The 17,350-nt window shown below is 46.2% G+C and overlaps 1 protein-coding gene across 4 annotated transcripts in view; it reads right to left on the bottom strand.

Annotated features, from left to right (window-relative positions):
• The window catches only part of ripor2 (RHO family interacting cell polarization regulator 2), an 83,315-nt gene extending 66,889 nt beyond the window's left edge, over window positions 1-16,426 (bottom strand). For 2 of the 4 annotated variants that reach the window (XM_014178276.2, XM_045709824.1), the window contains exon 1: window positions 16,030-16,426. In XM_014178276.2, coding sequence (XP_014033751.1) covers window positions 16,030-16,114 — 85 coding nt within the window. In that variant the 5' untranslated portion in view covers window positions 16,115-16,426. The remainder of the gene's footprint in view (window positions 1-16,029) is intronic. The other 2 variants (XM_045709825.1, XM_045709827.1) reach the window with 1 other exon arrangement.
• Between the last annotated feature and the right edge of the window lie 924 nt (window positions 16,427-17,350).

The raw sequence follows: 17,350 nt of genomic DNA, 5'->3' as shown, positions 1-17,350 counted from the left end.
TCATTGTAAATAAGAATTTGTTCTTATCTGGCTTGCCTAGTTAAATAAAGGTAAAAAAAAGCTCTGTTCTGTGTGATAAGGGGGTAGAATGAGGGGATAGAAGGCTAACCCACACACACAACCCTCTCTCTCTCTCCTCTCAGTACTCAGATAGACAAACTCAGTAACACTTCCTGACTTACCAACAAAATCACAAGCACACACACACACACACACACACAGTTGGTATCTTCCCTTTGACATCATTCAAGAACATCTGCTGTTTAGGTTCCTGAAATTAAAATCAAATCCAGCAAAATCCTGAAAAACATACCTACTGTATAAGTATTGTCACTGCTGGGAGGTGAATACTGTTCAGAGGATATGAAAAACATACATATAGACGGGTTAGCTGAGAACGTCGCGAAAACTGGGCACTCGCTTCAAAGGGACAGAAGGCCATGTATTGGTATGGTCCTGGATGGCTAGATTGCTAGCAACAATGACAATAAACTGCCATGGGAAATCATAAGAGGCTCGTTTCATCTTGTTCTTGATACCATGTCTTGTTTTGAGGTGTTTTGACTGGTGTCACGTCTATGCTAATATGGCAAACCATTTTAGCTAGCTAGCTAACCAACAACTGTAACGATGTATTTGAGAGACAAGTGCTCATTGTGCAACTTGATTTATGTTCTCAATCAAAATTGGAGACTAAATATAGTTAACGTGTTATCAATCTAAGCCAACACAGTCTGTTTTTCCCTGTAGTCGCGCACTGCGCACGTGTCGGTTTTGTTGCTGAACAACCAACCCATCTATTAGTATTGTCACTGCTAGGCGGTGAATACTGTTCAGAGGTTGAGGTGATGTAAATCTGTCATCCCACCGTTGTGTCTATATGAACACTGTATTCTGTAAACCTCTGTGGTTTCTCACTCAGGCAGGCAGTGTGTTTCAACCTGCGGCTACAGAGCACAGACCCCCTCCATAGTAGCATTCTCTCCTCTCCTCTCTCCTCCTCTCCTCTCAGCTGGCTTCCAGTTCATCCTGTAATTGCGGCTAGCTGTCATCAACAGCCCCCGACCAGCAGCTATATTTACTGGAGAACCAACAAACAGACCCAGCAGCCTGGTAGAATCACTTAAAGGAGCCGCTCAGATTAGGAACCAGAGCCATGGGTAGAAGGATTAGAGCCAGGACTGGTCACAGATCAGTCTGTGTAGTAGGCCAACAGGAGTGTTGAGAGGTAGCATAATTTCTCTGGTATGCTATTAGGCTAGTGTCAGGTTATTGGGCTATGCAAGTCGGTCAAAAGAGACTGTTAGGTGAAGTGAGCTGCTGTCTGGCAGTAGGGGAATGGGCTCTGGCCGCCCACCTCCCAATAGTTTTTACTAACCTCCTCCCGGTTTCCCCTCCCCTCCAAGCCGCGCTTTCCCTCTGGTCGTGACGAGGCAGAGGATCCTCCTTTTCTTGACGTAACGTGGCATTTAACTAACAGCCTCCTCTTCCTCGCTGGTTAGGCTAATTCACACAGCAGAAGGTAATGTTACGTGGGACCACCTCTTTAAGACGTTTCAGCCGACACCCTTCATACACACACACCCCTCTCTCACTCCCTTGCAACCGTTGCACTTGTGAACACTTACATGGGGAGACTCACTCGGACATACCACGTGACGGGGGGCAGGGTTAGAGAAGGGTGACACATGAGGGTGAGAGTGGAAGTGGGACAGCGAGGAAGGGATCAGTGGGACAGGGAGGGTTAGGGAGGGATGGATCAGTGAGAGAGGGAGGGTTAGGGAGGGAGGGATCAGTGAGAGAGGGAGGGTTAGGGAGGGAGGGATCAGTGAGAGAGGGAGGGTTAGGGAGGGAGGGATCAGTGAGACTGGGAGGGTTAGGGAGGGATGGATGGATCAGTGGGACAGGGAGGGTTAGGGAGGGAGGGATCAGTGAGAGAGGGAGGGTTAGGGAGGGAGGGATCAGTGAGACTGGGAGGGTTAGGGAGGGATGGATGGATCAGTGAGACAGGGAGGGTTAGGGAGGGAGGGATCAGTGAGAGAGGGAGGGTTAGGGAGGGAGGGATCAGTGAGACTGGGAGGGTTAGGGAGGGATGGATGGATCAGTGAGACAGGGAGGGTTAGGGAGGGAGGGATCAGTGGGATGGGGAGGGTTAGGGAGGGAGGGATAAGTGAGACAGGGAGGTTTAGGGAGGGAGGGATCAGTGGGACAGGGAGGGAGGGATAAGTGAGACGGGGAGGTTTAGGGAGGGAGGGATCAGTGGGACAGGGAGGGAGGGATCAGTAAGACAGGGAGGGTTAGGGAGGGAAGGATAAGTGGAACAGGGAGGATTAGGGAGGGAGCGATCAGTGATACATGGAGGTGGACAGGGAGGGAGGGATCAGTGATACATGGAGGTGGACAGGGAGGTTTAGGGAGGGAGGGATCAGTGGGACAGGGAGGGAGGGATCAGTAAGACAGGGAGGGTTAGGGAGGGAAGGATAAGTGGAACAGGGAGGATTAGGGAGGGAGCGATCAGTGATACATGGAGGTGGACAGGGAGGGAGGGATAAGTGATACATGGAGGTGGACAGGGAGGGTTAGGGAGGGAGGAATCAGTGATACATGGAGGTGGACAGGGAGGGTTAGGGAGGGAGGGATCAGTGATACATGGAGGTGGACAGGGAGGGTTAGGGAGGGAGGGATCAGTGATACATGGAGGTGGACAGGGAGGGAGGGATCAGTGATACATGGAGGTGGACAGGGAGGGTTAGGGAGGGAGGGAGGGATCAGTGATACATGGAGGTGGACAGGGAGGGTTAGGAAGGGAGAGATCAGTGGGACAGGGAGGGAGGGATCAGTGAGACAGGGAGGGTTATGGAGGGAGGGATCTGTGGGATGGGGAGGGTTAGGGAGGGAGGGATCAGTGGGACGGGGAGGGTTAGGGAGGGAGGGATCAGTGAGACGGGGAGGGTTAGGGAGGGAGGGATCAGTGGGACGGGGAGGGTTAGGGAGGGATCATTGAGACAGGGATCAATGGGACAGGGAGGGAGGGATCAGTGAGACAGGGATCAATGGGACAGGGAGGGAGGGATCAGTGAGACAGGGAGGGTTAGGGAGGGAAGGATAAGTGGAACAGGGAGGATTAGGGAGGGAGCGATCAGTGATACATGGAGGTGGACAGGGAGGGAGGGATCAGTGATACATGGAGGTGGACAGGGAGGTTTAGGGAGGGAGGGATCAGTGGGACCGGGAGGGAGGGATCAGTAAGACAGGGAGGGTTAGGGAGGGAAGGATAAGTGGAACAGGGAGGATTAGGGAGGGAGCGATCAGTGATACATGGAGGTGGACAGGGAGGGAGGGATAAGTGATACATGGAGGTGGACAGGGAGGGTTAGGGAGGGAGGGATCAGTGATACATGGAGGTGGACAGGGAGGGTTAGGGAGGGAGGGATCAGTGATACATGGAGGTGGACAGGGAGGGAGGGATCAGTGATACATGGAGGTGGACAGGGAGGGTTAGGGAGGGAGGGAGGGATCAGTGATACATGGAGGTGGACAGGGAGGGTTAGGAAGGGAGAGATCAGTGGGACAGGGAGGGAGGGATCAGTGAGACAGGGAGGGTTATGGAGGGAGGGATCAGTGGGACGGGGAGGGTTAGGGAGGGAGGGATCAGTGGGACGGGGAGGGTTAGGGAGGGAGGGATCTGTGGGATGGGGAGGGTTAGGGAGGGAGGGATCTGTGGGATGGGGAGGGTTAGGGAGGGAGGGATCAGTGGGACGGGGAGGGTTAGGGAGGGAGGGATCAGTGGGACGGGGAGGGTTAGGGAGGGAGGGATCAGTGGGACGGGGAGGGTTAGGGAGGGATCATTGAGACAGGGATCAATGGGACAGGGAGGGAGGGATCAGTGAGACAGGGATCAATGGGACAGGGAGGGAGGGATCAGTGAGACAGGGAGTGTTAGGGGGGAGGGCTCTGTGAAATATGCAGATTGCTGTTGAGTCTATGGTTACATTTACACCCTACTAGACACCATAGTAATGGAGGCCATGTACAGCAATGTCTCAGGGCTATTTTACCACCCTGGAAATTGCCTGGTTCATTGTAAGTATGAGGGAATACCTCCTTGAGTCCTTTAACACTGAACCACTTCTACTGTGCAGAGTGAAGTGTGTGTGTAGGGCAATGTGGATAGTGGGGGGTCTAGCACCTGCGGCCTTTAAAATTACTTTCAGACTTCACGCAACCATATGGCTGTGTTTGTGGAAGAAAGCATTGTGGAAGCTTGTTCTGTGTATGTTTTCTTTTTGGGTGGGTAGCAGTGAGACAGACACTGCTGTTCAGCCTCAGTCAGACATGGGCAGATTATAGGGCTGTCATGCCCTGTAGCACAGTTCCTTTGGTGATAATGACAGGGCTTTGACTGCTGCAGCTAGGCCTACGTCCAGCCCCCAAGCACCAGCTTTACTGTGGGCTGGTAGGAAAGGAACCTGTTGGCTCCAGGTGTTCCTCTATGACACACAACCCACCAGCCCTAAGCTACCTACAAGGCCAGAAGCAAATAAATGGGATCCACCTATCACAGAATGTTCTACCCATCACAAATGATATTTCTATGATCATTTTCTCTCCCTCCCCCCAGACTGTGCAGAGAGAGAAAAAAGAGACGGTGGGGCATCTCACTGGCTCCAAGCTTGTGACATACTGTAGTTCCATAGAAAATCCATTCAATGTTTTATTTGAACTGCACTGACTATGTCATAACAACGTGACTTGTTGTGTCAGTGAAACATCTCTCACAAGCGTGTGACTTACAGCTCCATAGAAAAGAAAACATTCTACTCCCCGTTTTTTCCCCATTCCATTTTTGTTGTTCTGCTTCTGTAGAAAGACAAACAAAAAGACATGTGTTTGTGGAAGAAAGCCTTGTGGAAGCTTGTTCAGGCTAAACTAGGTCAATGGATGCAACTTTCATCAACAGAGAGCAGAAAACGCATTGTAGTATGCTAGCTAGGGCTAGGCTGCCCCTGTAGAGTGACCAGAAGGCAATGTTTCCCATTCCTCTGCCCCCATACACTGTACAGACAGTCACATTTTTTGGGGGTAGGTTAGAGTCTGTAGGTGAGAGCATAGAAGTTCAAATTGGCTTCGACCCCAGCCCTTCGGCAGAGAGAGGGAGAAAGGGAGAAAGAGAGAGAGAGAGAGAGACAGAGTGTGTGTGTTCCCTGGGCCTGGAATGGTGTGTCATGAGCTGGCTTGACCTAGGACTGACTCAATATAAACCTCTTCCCCTCTCCAACTCCTCCCACCCTCCTCCCTCTCTTCCCTACCCTCCTCCTCCCCTCTCATCCTCCTCCTCTTCTCCTCCTCCTCCTGCTCTTCCCCTCTCCTCCTCTTCTCAATCCCTCCTCCCTCTCCTCCTTCCCCCCTCCTTCTCACCTTCCTATCCTCCTCCTCCCTCCTCCTCTCCTCCTCCCACCCCCCTCCCCTCCTCCCACCCCCCTCCTTCTCTCCTCCTCCCACCCCCCTCCTTCTCTCTCCCCTCCCCCTCATCCCCTTCTCTTCCTCCACTCGTCTTCCCCTTCTCCAACCCACACAGGGCTTACAAGGCCTGACCTCTGTCTATTTGTAAACACACACCTTCAAACACACACTCACTCTCCAAAAATGTAAGGACAAACACACCATGCAACAAAGCACACATTCCTCACAATGTTCTAAATCATGTCCATGGGACTGAGAGTACAAGAGGCAGCGTGGTATGGAATCTTCTTCTTTTTACCACAAAGTACAAGCCACTCAGTAAACATTAGTGTCTTGTGCCATTGTTCCTCAGTATTGGGATACTGGTACTAGTTGTGCCAGACAGTGCCACACACAGAACCCTAATTGTTCCTCTCAGTTGTCAGATGCCCAAAATATCAGCGCTCTCTGATTCATGTCCAGGGCAAACCAAACCATGCCACTCGGAGGCACAATGTGATGATTGAACGCATTGTGTTGAGACACTGGCAGACTTCATAATGTTGAGACCCTGCTTCAGATCTAGAGACTTCATAATGTTGAGACCCTGCTTCAGATCTAGAGACTTCATAATGTTGAGACCCTGCTTCAGATCCAGAGACTTCATAATGTTGAGACCCTGCTTCAGATCCAGAGACTTCATAATGTTGAGACCCTGCTTCAGATCCAGAGACTTCATAATGTTGAGACCCTGCTTCAGATCCAGAGACTTCATAATGTTGATACCCTGCTTCAGATCCAGAGACTTCATAATGTTGAGACCCTGCTTCAGATCTAGAGACTTCATAATGTTGAGACACTGCTTCAGATCCAGAGACTTCATAATGTTGAGACCCTGCTTCAGATCCAGAGACTTCATAATGTTGAGACCCTGCTTCAGATCCAGAGACTTCATAATGTTGAGACCGCAATTAGAGACTTCATAATGTTGAGACACTGCTTCAGATCCAGAGACTTCATAATGTTGAGACCCTGCTTCAGATCCAGAGACTTCATAATGTTGAGACCCTGCTTCAGATCCAGAGACTTCATAATGTTGAGACCCTGCTTCAGATCCAGAGACTTCATAATGTTGAGACCCTGCTTCAGATCCAGAGACTTCATAATGTTGAGACCCTGCTTCAGATCCAGAGACTTCATAATGTTGAGACCCTGCTTCAGATCCAGAGACTTCATAATGTTGAGACCCTGCTTCAGATCCAGACTTCATAATGTTGAGACCATGAGTCCGTGGAGAGGAATCATGTATCTTTTACTCCCTCCTCCTTCACCTCGTCAATCATTACAGAGAGAGAGAGGTAGGAAGGGAGGGAGGGTGTGTATGTGCATACATGTGCGTTTGTGTATGTGGGGTGTGTGTGTGTGTTTCCTGTGTAATACAGTACTACCTCAGTGGGCTCAGCAAGGCCCCTGTCAGGATACAGTTTCCTGGGTAGCAGTAACACAAGGCAACAAGACATGTCTAGACAAGGAGAGGCACAGAGAATAAATGGATTTGTGAAACTCAAACCTGCTTCTTGCGTCGCTGACCCTGCCTGAGTCGCTGCATATCACAAGTTCTAGCACGCACAAGCACAACTTACTGGCTCTTGTTGGCTAAAGTAGTACACACACTGAGATACCTTGTGGTTCACAGTGATATATTTGTCCTCTGTTTAACCCTGCAGGCTGTTGCAAGAAAGCTGCTGTGTGTACTGTAGTGGGCCATTTTCTATAGGTGACAACATGGTGGTTCCCCCGGGCAGCTGTGTCACGTCGAGTAGTGTTTCACAGATGCACCGCAGCAAGGGTTGAGCTCATTGATCTTCATTCTAGCAATGCCCTCTGGCAAATGTAGAGGCTGGTCTTAGGCACAGGTGAACAAGGCAAATCAAAGCTTGCCTTAACTGCACACTGGACTACACCTGTTTTGTATGGAAGGTGTGATATAAATAAAAATTGATTTGAACTATGTGGAGCTGTGCAGCTCAAGTATCATTGTGGCAGCAATAGCCTGCAACAGAGGATCTACACACTGCATGCACCACTCTGCCTGATCAAGGAAGCGATGACCGTGGAAACGAGGACTGTGGAAGCAAGGACCGCAAAAACGAGGACCGTGAAAGCGAGGACCGTGAAAGTGCGGACCGTGGAAGCACAACGAGGCATCTGATTCGAGGAGAGACGACTAGACCAGGTAGTGAAACAGTACTACAGGACCCAGATACACTACTACTGTATAGGCCGACAAGGGGCTTTCATAAACTTCCCTCCTCTCGCTGAAGTGGTACCTTTCTCTGGGTTTTCTGCCCCTCTTGACCCAGTTTCCAAACACTGATTTATTTCAACTCTCCTCCCCTGCTAACACTAGCTCTTCATCTCGGTCCACCTCGGACCCCTTCTCGGTTACATCATTTCCGGTCAGAACTCACAACCATGGCTCTTTGGAACGTACAGGCTCAACACTTTCCTCAGTCTCCTCACAGGCAGCTAGTCCTTTGAATAACTTATGAAGCTCACCCAAAGAAGAAAAGAGTCAAAGGCGTCCATTGTGTGTTATTTTAGTCACAATTGCGCTGTTGTGCTGATGCCCTTTTTTCTGTTTTCTTTTACAATGCCTTCAGAAAGTATTCATACTCCTTGATTCGTCCACATTTTGTGTTACAGCCTGAATTCAATTACATTTTTACTCATTTAGCAGACGCTCTTATCCAGAGCGACTTACAGTAGTGAATGCATACATTTCATACATTTTTTTTCCGTACTGGTCCCCCGTGGGAATCGAACCCTCAACCCTGGTGTTGCAAACACCATGCTCTACCAACTGAGCCACAATTGTTTTTGCTAGATTTTCTTCTCACCCATCTACACACAATACCCCATAATGACAAAGTGAAAACAAGTTTTTAGAAATGTTTGCCCATTTATTGAAAATAAAATATATAAATATCTAACTTACATACTGTAAGTAATCACACCCCTGAGTCAATACTTTGTAGAAGCATATTTAGCAGCGATTACAGATTTAATATGCCTTGGTTAAGTCTGTATCAGCTTTGCACATCTAGATTTTGGGATTTTCTCCCATTCCTCCTAGCAGATTTTCTCAAAAACTGTTAAGTTAGATTGGTAGGGGCCACCATCAGCAATCTTCAAGTCCTTCCACAGATTTTCAATGGGATTCAAGTCTGGACTTTGTCAGGGCCACTCAAGGACTTTCATATTCTTGTTCTGAAGTCATTCCAGTGTTGCTTTGGCTGTATGCTTGGGGACATTGTCTTATTGGAATGTAAATCTTCGCCCCAGTCTAAGGTCATTTGCACTCTGTATTTGGCACCATTCCTTGTTCCCTCTATCCTTCCTAATCTCCCAGTCCCTGCCACAGAAAAGCATCCAAATAGCATTATGCTGCCACCACCATGTTTCACAGTAGAGATGATGTTAGACAGGTGATGAGCTGTGCCTGGTTTTCTCCAGACATATCACTTTACATTCAGGCCAAAGAGTTCAGTTTCTGTCTCATCAGACCACAGAATATTTTGCCTTATGCTCTCAGAGTCTTTCACATGCCTTTTTGCAAACTCCTGGCGTGCTGTCATGTGCATTTTTCTCAGGAGTGGCTTCCATCTGGACCACTCTCCCATAAAGCCCAGATTGGTGTAGTGCTGTAGAGACTGTTGCCCTTCTAGCAGGTTTTCCCATCTCAGTTCTGTCAGTGTAGTCATTGGGTTCTTGGTCACCTCCCTGACCAAGGACCTTCTTGCCCGGTTTCTCAGTTTGGTCGGATGGCCAGCTCTAGGCAGAGTTTAGGTAGTTCCATTTTTTTCAATTTGCCAATGATGGAGACCACTGTGCTCTTGAAAACTTTTAACACTAGAAATAGTTTTATACTCTTCCCCAGATATATGCCTCATCACAATTCTATCTCGGAGATCTACAAACACTTTCTTGGACTTCATGGTATAGTTTCTGCTCTGACATGCACTGTCAACTGTGGGACTTTACAATTTAATTTCTATTTGTATTTATTATGGATCCCCATTAGCTGCTGCCAAGACCCTCAGACCTCTACTCTACTACCACATATTCACAACACAAAATCCATGTGGAAGTGTGTATAGTGCCTATGTTATCGTGTTTGTATGCATGTGCCTGTGCCTATGTTTGTGTTACTTCACAGTCCCCGCTGTTACATAAGGTGTATTTGTATTTGTTTTTTTAAATCAAATTTTACTGCTTGCATGAGTTACTTGATGAGGAATAGAGTTCCATGTAGTCATGGCTCTATGTAGTACTGTGTGCCTCCCATAGTCTGTTCTGAACTTGGGGACTGTGAAGAGACCTCTGGTGGTATGTCTTGTGGGGTATAGGCAGAGTTACAAAGAAAAAGCCATATCTCAGACTGGCCAATAAAAATAAAAGATTAAGATGGGCAAAAGAACACAGACACTGGACAGAGGAACTCTCCCTAGAAGGCCAGCATCCCGGAGTCGCCTCTTCACTGTTGACGTTGAGACTGGTGTTTTGCGGGTACTATTTAATGAAGCTACCAGTTGAGGACTTGTGAGGCATCTGTTTATCAAACTAGACACTCTAATGTACTTGTCCTCTTGCTCAGTTGTGCATCGGGCCCTGCCACTCCTCTTTCTATTCTGGTTAGAGCCAGTTTGCGCTGTTCTGTGAAGGGAGTCGTACACAGCATTGTACGAGATCTTCAGTTTCTTGGCAATTTCTCGCATGGACTAGTCTTCATTTCTCAGAACAAGAATAGACTGAAGAGTTTCAGCAGAAAATTATTTGTTTCTGGCCATTTTGATCCTGTAATTGAACCCACAAATGCTGATGCTCCAGATACTCAACTAGTCTAAAAAAATAAAAAATAAAACGGGCCTTCTTTAATCAGGACAACAGTTTTTAGCTGTGCTAACATAATTGCAAAAGGGTTTTCTAATTATCAATTAGCCATTTAAAATGATAAACTTGGATTAGCTAACACAACGTGCTATTGGAACACAGGAGTGATGGTTGCTGATAATGGGCCTCTGTACGCCTATGTAGATATTCCATTAAAAATCAGCCGTTTCCAGCTACAGTAGTCATTTACAACATTAACAATGTCTACACTGTATTTCTGATCAATTTGAAGTTATTTTAATGGGCCAAAAATGTGCTTTTCTTTCAAAAACAAGGACATTTCTAAGTGACCCCAAACTATTGAACGGTAGTGTACGTTTTTCCAGCAACAGACTCTGATAGATAATGTCAAAAGCCGTACTGAAGTCTAACAAAATAGCCACAGGTGGACTCCAATCATGATGTAGTGACATCTCAAAGATGATCAAAGGAAATTGAATGCACCTGAGCTCAATTTGGAGTGTCATAGCAAAGGGGTGTGAATCAAGTCGGAAGTTTACATACACCTAAGCCAAATACATTTAAACTCCGTTTTCACAACTTCTGACATTTAATCCTAGTAAACATTCCCTGTCTTTGCTCAGTTAGGATCACCACTTTATTTTAAGAATGTGAAATGTCAGAATAAAGGTAGAGAGAATGATTTATTTCCGCTTTTATTTCTTTCATCACATTCCCAGTGGGACAGAAGTTTACATACACTCAATTGGTATTTGGTAGCATTGCATTTAAATTGTTTAATATAGGTCAAATGTTTTGGGTAGCCTTCCACAAGCTTCCCACAATTGTGGCCCATTCCTCCTGACAAAGTTGGTGTAACTGAGTCAGGTTTGTTGGCCTCCTTGCTTGCACACACTTTTTCAGTTCTGCCCACACATTTTCTATAGGATTGAGGTCAGAGCTTTGTGATGGCCACTCCAATACCTTGACTTTGTTGTCCTTAAGCCATTTTGCCACAACTTTGGAAGTATGCTTGGGGTCATTGTCCATTTGGAAGACCCATTTGCAACCAAGCTTTAACTTCCTGACTGATGTCTTGAGATGTTGCTTCAATATACCCACAAAATTTTCCTACCTCATGATGTCATCTATTTTGTTAAGTGCACCAGTACCTCCTGGAGCAAAGCACCCCCACAACATGACGCTGCCACCCCCGTGCTTTACGGTTGGGATGGTGTTCTTCGGCTTGCAAGCATCCCCCTTTTTCCTCCAAACATAACGATGGTCATTATGGCCAAACAGTTATATTTTTGTTTAATCAGACCAGAGGACATTTCTCCAAAAAGTACGATCTTTGTCCCCATGCGCAGTTGCAAACTGTAGTCTGGCTTTTTTATGGCGGTTTTGGAGTAGTGGCTTCTTCCTTGCTGAGCGGCCTTTCAGGTTATGTCGATATAGGACTCGTTTTACTGTGGATATAGATACTTTTGTACCTGTTTCATCTGGCATCTTCACAAGGTCCTTTGCTGTTGTTCTGGGATTGATTTGCACCTTTCGCACCAAAGTACGTTCATCTCTAGGAGACAGAACGCACCTCCTTCCTGAGCGGTATGACGGCTGCGTGGTCCCATGGTGTTTATACTTGCGTACTATTGTTTGTACAGATGAACGTGGTACCTCCAGGTGTTTGGAAATTGCTCACAAGGATGAACCAGACTTGTGGAGGTCTACAAATTTCTTTCTTAGGTCTTGGCTGATTTCTTTAGATTTTCCCATGATGTCAAGCAAAGAGGCACTGAGTTTGAAGGTAGGCCTTGAAATACATCCACAGGTACACCTCCAATTGACTCCAATGATGTCAATTAGCCTATCAGAAGCTTCTAAAGCCATGACATCATTTTCTGGAATTTTCCAAGCCGTTTAAAGGCACAATCAACTTAGTGTATGTAAACTTCTGACCCATTGTAATTGTCATACAGTGAATTATAAGTGAAATAATCTGTCTGTAAACAATTGTTGGAAAAATGACTTGTGTCATGCACAAAGTAGACGTTCTAACCGACTTGCCAAAACTATAGTTTGTTAACAAGAAATTTGTGGAGTGGTCGAAAAATGAGTTTCAATGACTCCAAACTTAAGTGTATGTAAACTTCTGACTTCAACTGTCAAGGAGATATTTCTGTATATTATTTTCAATACATTTGCAAACATTTCTAAAACAGGTTTTAACTTTGTCATTATGGGGTATTGTGTGTAGATGGGTGAGCAAATTATTTTGAATTCAGACTGTAACAACAAAATGTGGAATAAGTCAAGGGGTATGAATACTTTCTGAAGGCACTTTACATAAGCCTTCCTCATGCTGACAGCTACCACTGATTAATTGGCCCATAACCACACAGCTTTAAATCACACAGTTACACCCTAGGTGCGGACATGCACATACACACACACAACATAGGCGCAGACCCACGGTCATGGACACACACACACACATACATAGGAACAGTAAACACACACACACACACACAGACACACAAACAAACTGGACCCTATCCACACATTTCTTTTGCTTGATTGAATTAGGTTCAAATGAAAAGATAATAATAATAATAACAATAATAACAAAAAATAACAATAACAACAATTATGAGCCTTATAAAGAACAAAGTTAAGTTGAGCTGTATGGTAAGCTGTATTGTAAAGTTAAGCTGTATTGTAAAGTTGAGCTGTGTTGTAAGCTGTATTGTAAAGTTAAGCTGTATTGTATCTCTGATGAAATAGAATATTGATTTAGGAGCACGTTTTTCAGGTTTGTTCAGGGGGTTTTAATTCAAGAGAAACTGTGAGAGAGAGAGAAAGAGAAAAGTGAAAGAGAGAGGGAGCTCTGAGGCACTGTTCATGTATTTATCCCTCTATAGTAGTACAGAACTCTGACAGTTCTGCTGCCACACTCACCACTGCAGGGAAAAGTACCACCTTAGTCATCATTTACTCTATGGCAGCCTAGGCATGATGAGTAAAATAAATCCATTACTCGTTTACACAGAGGTGTAAGAGCACTCCTGTATTGTAAGGCTCCCCTGTCCTCTCCCTCTCACCATCCTTCTCCCTCTCCAATAAGACAGAACAGGACAACACCTCTGGTAGTAAGTATACTGTTGCATTATGGTGGGAACAAGATGGTCATTACACCTGGAAGTAACTGTATCATTACAGAATGGGAAAGGGGGATACCTAGTCAGATGTACAACTGAATGTATTCAACTGAAATGGGTCTTCCACATTTAACCCAACCCCTCTGAATCAGAGAGGTGCGGGGGGCTGCCATAATCGACATCCACTTCTTCGGTGCCCGGGAAACAGTGCTTTGCTCAGCAGCAGAATGACAGATGTTTACCTTGTCAGCTCAGGGATTTGATATAGCAAGCTTTCGGTTACTGGCCCCACGCTCTAACCACTAGGCTACCTGCCGCCCCACTAGGCTACCTGGAGACAAGATGGTCATTTATGTAGTGAATATAGTCTCTCACATACTATTTTTATTTAGAGCAAAGTGAATAAAATCTTTGAATATTATTCGCATTGAAAACACTACCATATATATAGCTCTGAACCTAAATCCAAAGAGCCAATTAATTTGAAATGGTAAGCAATCTATACTGAAACCTTCAATAGAGGAGAGCCAAGAATAAATGCATCTCTTTGATTGGACGCTCTGTTGCAGAGTGAAATGTGGAAGAGTCTACTCTGAGTCTACCTCCTGAATGCGTGTGTGTGTATATGCGTGTTTGTGCGTGTATGTGTGCGTGCGTGTGTGTTTATACCTCCTGGCTGTGTTTTTCCACAAGGAAAGAAGGTAAATTACCATTGACTCGTTTCATTTAGTGTAAAGTGGTTCAACCAACCTAGACATTATCATACATGAAATAACTGACATAATGCACAAATATGAATCTACGAGTACCCTGCATATTGTTTACTATGGATTGTATGCATGTTTCTAAAAATACTATTGCAACTGAACTGACTATTATAATGTCCTTTTTATATATTACCATAATAAGCATTGTAATGGTAAACTAGTTTGCATATGAGTTTTCGATAGTTGAAGTGGAATGGTTCCTATAAAATGGATGGAAGACTTAAGGAAGAGAAAATGATTTCACCAGCTGTCAGTTCAGTTGTGTTACTTTCCCTGGACGACTGTCCAAAAAACCCATTCACTTTATAATTCAATTCTCCTACCATCATAGTGGAAAGTCAAATTCAATGCATGTTATGATTATATTGGTGTTTTATAAAAACAAGACAGTAAAATAAATTACCAGTTAAAATACTCTCTTGTGGTACATAATGTTTGGTTTAAACATATGCGAGTTATACAAGAACACCCACACAAGACTCTGAGGCTCTCTCTGCTGCCTACTAAAAAACAAGCAGACTGAGGCTCTCTCTGCTGCCTACTGAAAAACAAGCAGACTGAGGCTCTCTCTGCTGCCTACTGAAAAAACAAGCAGACTCTGAGGCTCTCTGCTGCCTACTAAAAAAACAAGCAGACTGAGGCTCTCTCTGCTGCCTACTGAAAAACAAGCAGACTGAGGCTCTCTCTGCTGCCTACTGAAAAAACAAGTAGACTGAGGCTCTCTCTGCTGCCTACTGAAAAAACAAGCAGACTGAGGCTCTCTGCTGCCTACTGAAAAAACAAGCAGACTCTGAGGCTCTCTGCTGCCTACTAAAAAAACAAGCAGACTGAGGCTCTCTGCTGCCTACTGAAAAACAAGCAGACTCTGAGGCTCTCTCTGCTGCCTACTGAAAAAACAAGCAGACTGAGGCTCTCTCTGCTGCCTACTGAAAAAACAAGCAGACTGAGGCTCTCTCTGCTGCCTACTGAAAAAACAAGCAGACTCTGAGGCTCTCTCTGCTGCCTACTAAAAAACAAGCAGACTGAGGCTCTCTCTGCTGCCTACTGAAAAAACAAGCAGACTCTGAGGCTCTCTGCTGCCTACTGAAAAAACAAGCAGACTCTGAGGCTCTCTCTGCTGCCTACTGAAAAAACAAGCAGACTCTGAGGCTCTCTCTGCTGCCTACTAAAAAACAAGCAGCATAGAGACGCTGCAGAAAGGGAATTATGCAAAACCAATACATTTTAACCTCTATGTAACCTTAAAAAATGTAATTCTCATTTACTAGTTATTCACTGGTCAATATGATCATGCAGGCATGAAACCATCCAAGAAAACGTTGTCACAGTCACCTCAGCCCAAAGACACGCTGAACTGAACCTCTTTTTTCCACACTACACAGATCTTTAGTGTCAGTCACCACGTCTACGGCAGTGTGTGCCCTGCCCACCCAGCCATGACCCCAGTGCCCCTCCGTCTGTCCCCTTCATGGTGCCAGTCTCAACCCCTTACAGTCCAGTGTGCCTCCCCCACCCACCCCCATGTAGCACCAGGAGCACCACCCACCCATTCATCTAACCATCCATCCATCCACCCACCCAACCAACCATCCACCCACCCACCCAACCATCCATCCATCCACCAACCCAACCATCCACCCAACCATCCACCCACCCACCCACCCACCCACCCATCCATCCATCAACCCAACCCAACCAACCATCCATCCACCCACCCATCAACCCAACCCAACCATCCATCCACCCACCCAACCATCCATCCCTCCTACCATCATAGATGAAGACGTCCTCCATCTCCTCACGCATCACTTCATTTAGGTCATCCTGGTCCTCTCCAATGTCGGCAAAAGCCATCACTTCTTTTCCCCTCGTCTTTTTTCCCTTCTATTTTTCTTCTCTGGGTGATTAAGGATCGGTTGGTTTGTTTCTGGGCGACTCCAGTGTAAAATTGAATCAGCGTTGTGTGGCCTCTTCTTCCTGCTCCGGGCGATGGCTGGTCGCTCCCTGTCAGGAATCAGATCCAGGCTGAGCAGAGAAGCCAGGCAGGCAGACAATGACTGAGGGCTTCTCTTCTTCTGACTGATCACTCACACACTGCACCAGGGTGAGTGTGTGTGTGGGGATGGATGGACAGGAGTGTGTGTGGAGACTGACGGACAGAGGGGAGTGTGTGTGGGAAGCCCTCACGACTACCACAACCAAGTTTCATCAACACAAATGATTTCATCATTTCCTTTGTGAAACCGAGAGAGAGAGTGTTGGAGTTCAAGTACACTTGTGTGTGTGTGTGTGTGTGTATGGGCGGACATGCAGGAGCACTGTTCAGTGAGTCAGCCCAAGTGGCTGCTGATTAGCTGGCATAATTAGCTGCTTTATTTTGGGACAGCGGGGACATGAGGTGCTAGGTCCCTCTGCCTCTAGTGTGTGCGTTTGCGTGCGTGTGCGTGTGCGTGTGTGTGCGTACATTACAGACTCTGAGGTGTGTGTGTGCGTGTGTGTCTGTCTCACCGGAGGTGATCATGGGATTGCTAACTCTACTTCTTCACTTGGCCCTCATCATCTAAAGGTGCCACAGAGATGTGGGCGGACGGCAGTGGCTGCTGGCAATGTTATTATACTTCCAACATGCATATTCAAATCAACAGATACTGTGCTGTGATTACCTACGGTCGTACAGTATGCACTGCAGCAGCGACACAGATCTAGGCCTAAACAGAGACCTACGTAAAAAGTTTACTTTAACTTTCTCAAACTCAGGGTCAAGAAGTAAAATTATTAGACCCACACAGTGTCCATAAACTAGTATTGTTGGTAGATTATTGTGCGTGCTGGGTTTTACTGTAGTAGTCCCTCATCAGCATTCCTGTCCACTATTCCAGTTTGATTGTCTTGGAATGACGGCTTCCTGTCCACTATTCCAGTTTGATTGCCTTGGAATGACTGCTTCCTGTCCACTATTCCAGTTTGATTGCCTTGGAATGACTGCTTCCTGTCCACTATTCCAGTTTGATTGCCTTGGAATGACTGCTTCCTGTCCACTATTCCAGTTTGATTGCCTTGGAATGACTGCTTCCTGTCCACTATTCCAGT

The sequence above is a fragment of the Salmo salar genome, chromosome ssa27 (assembly GCF_905237065.1).
Source record: "Salmo salar chromosome ssa27, Ssal_v3.1, whole genome shotgun sequence".
Classification (NCBI taxonomy): domain Eukaryota; kingdom Metazoa; phylum Chordata; class Actinopteri; order Salmoniformes; family Salmonidae; genus Salmo; species Salmo salar.
The sequence above is the reverse complement of the archived record's forward strand: the minus strand, read 5'-3'. Positions and strand labels throughout refer to the sequence as shown.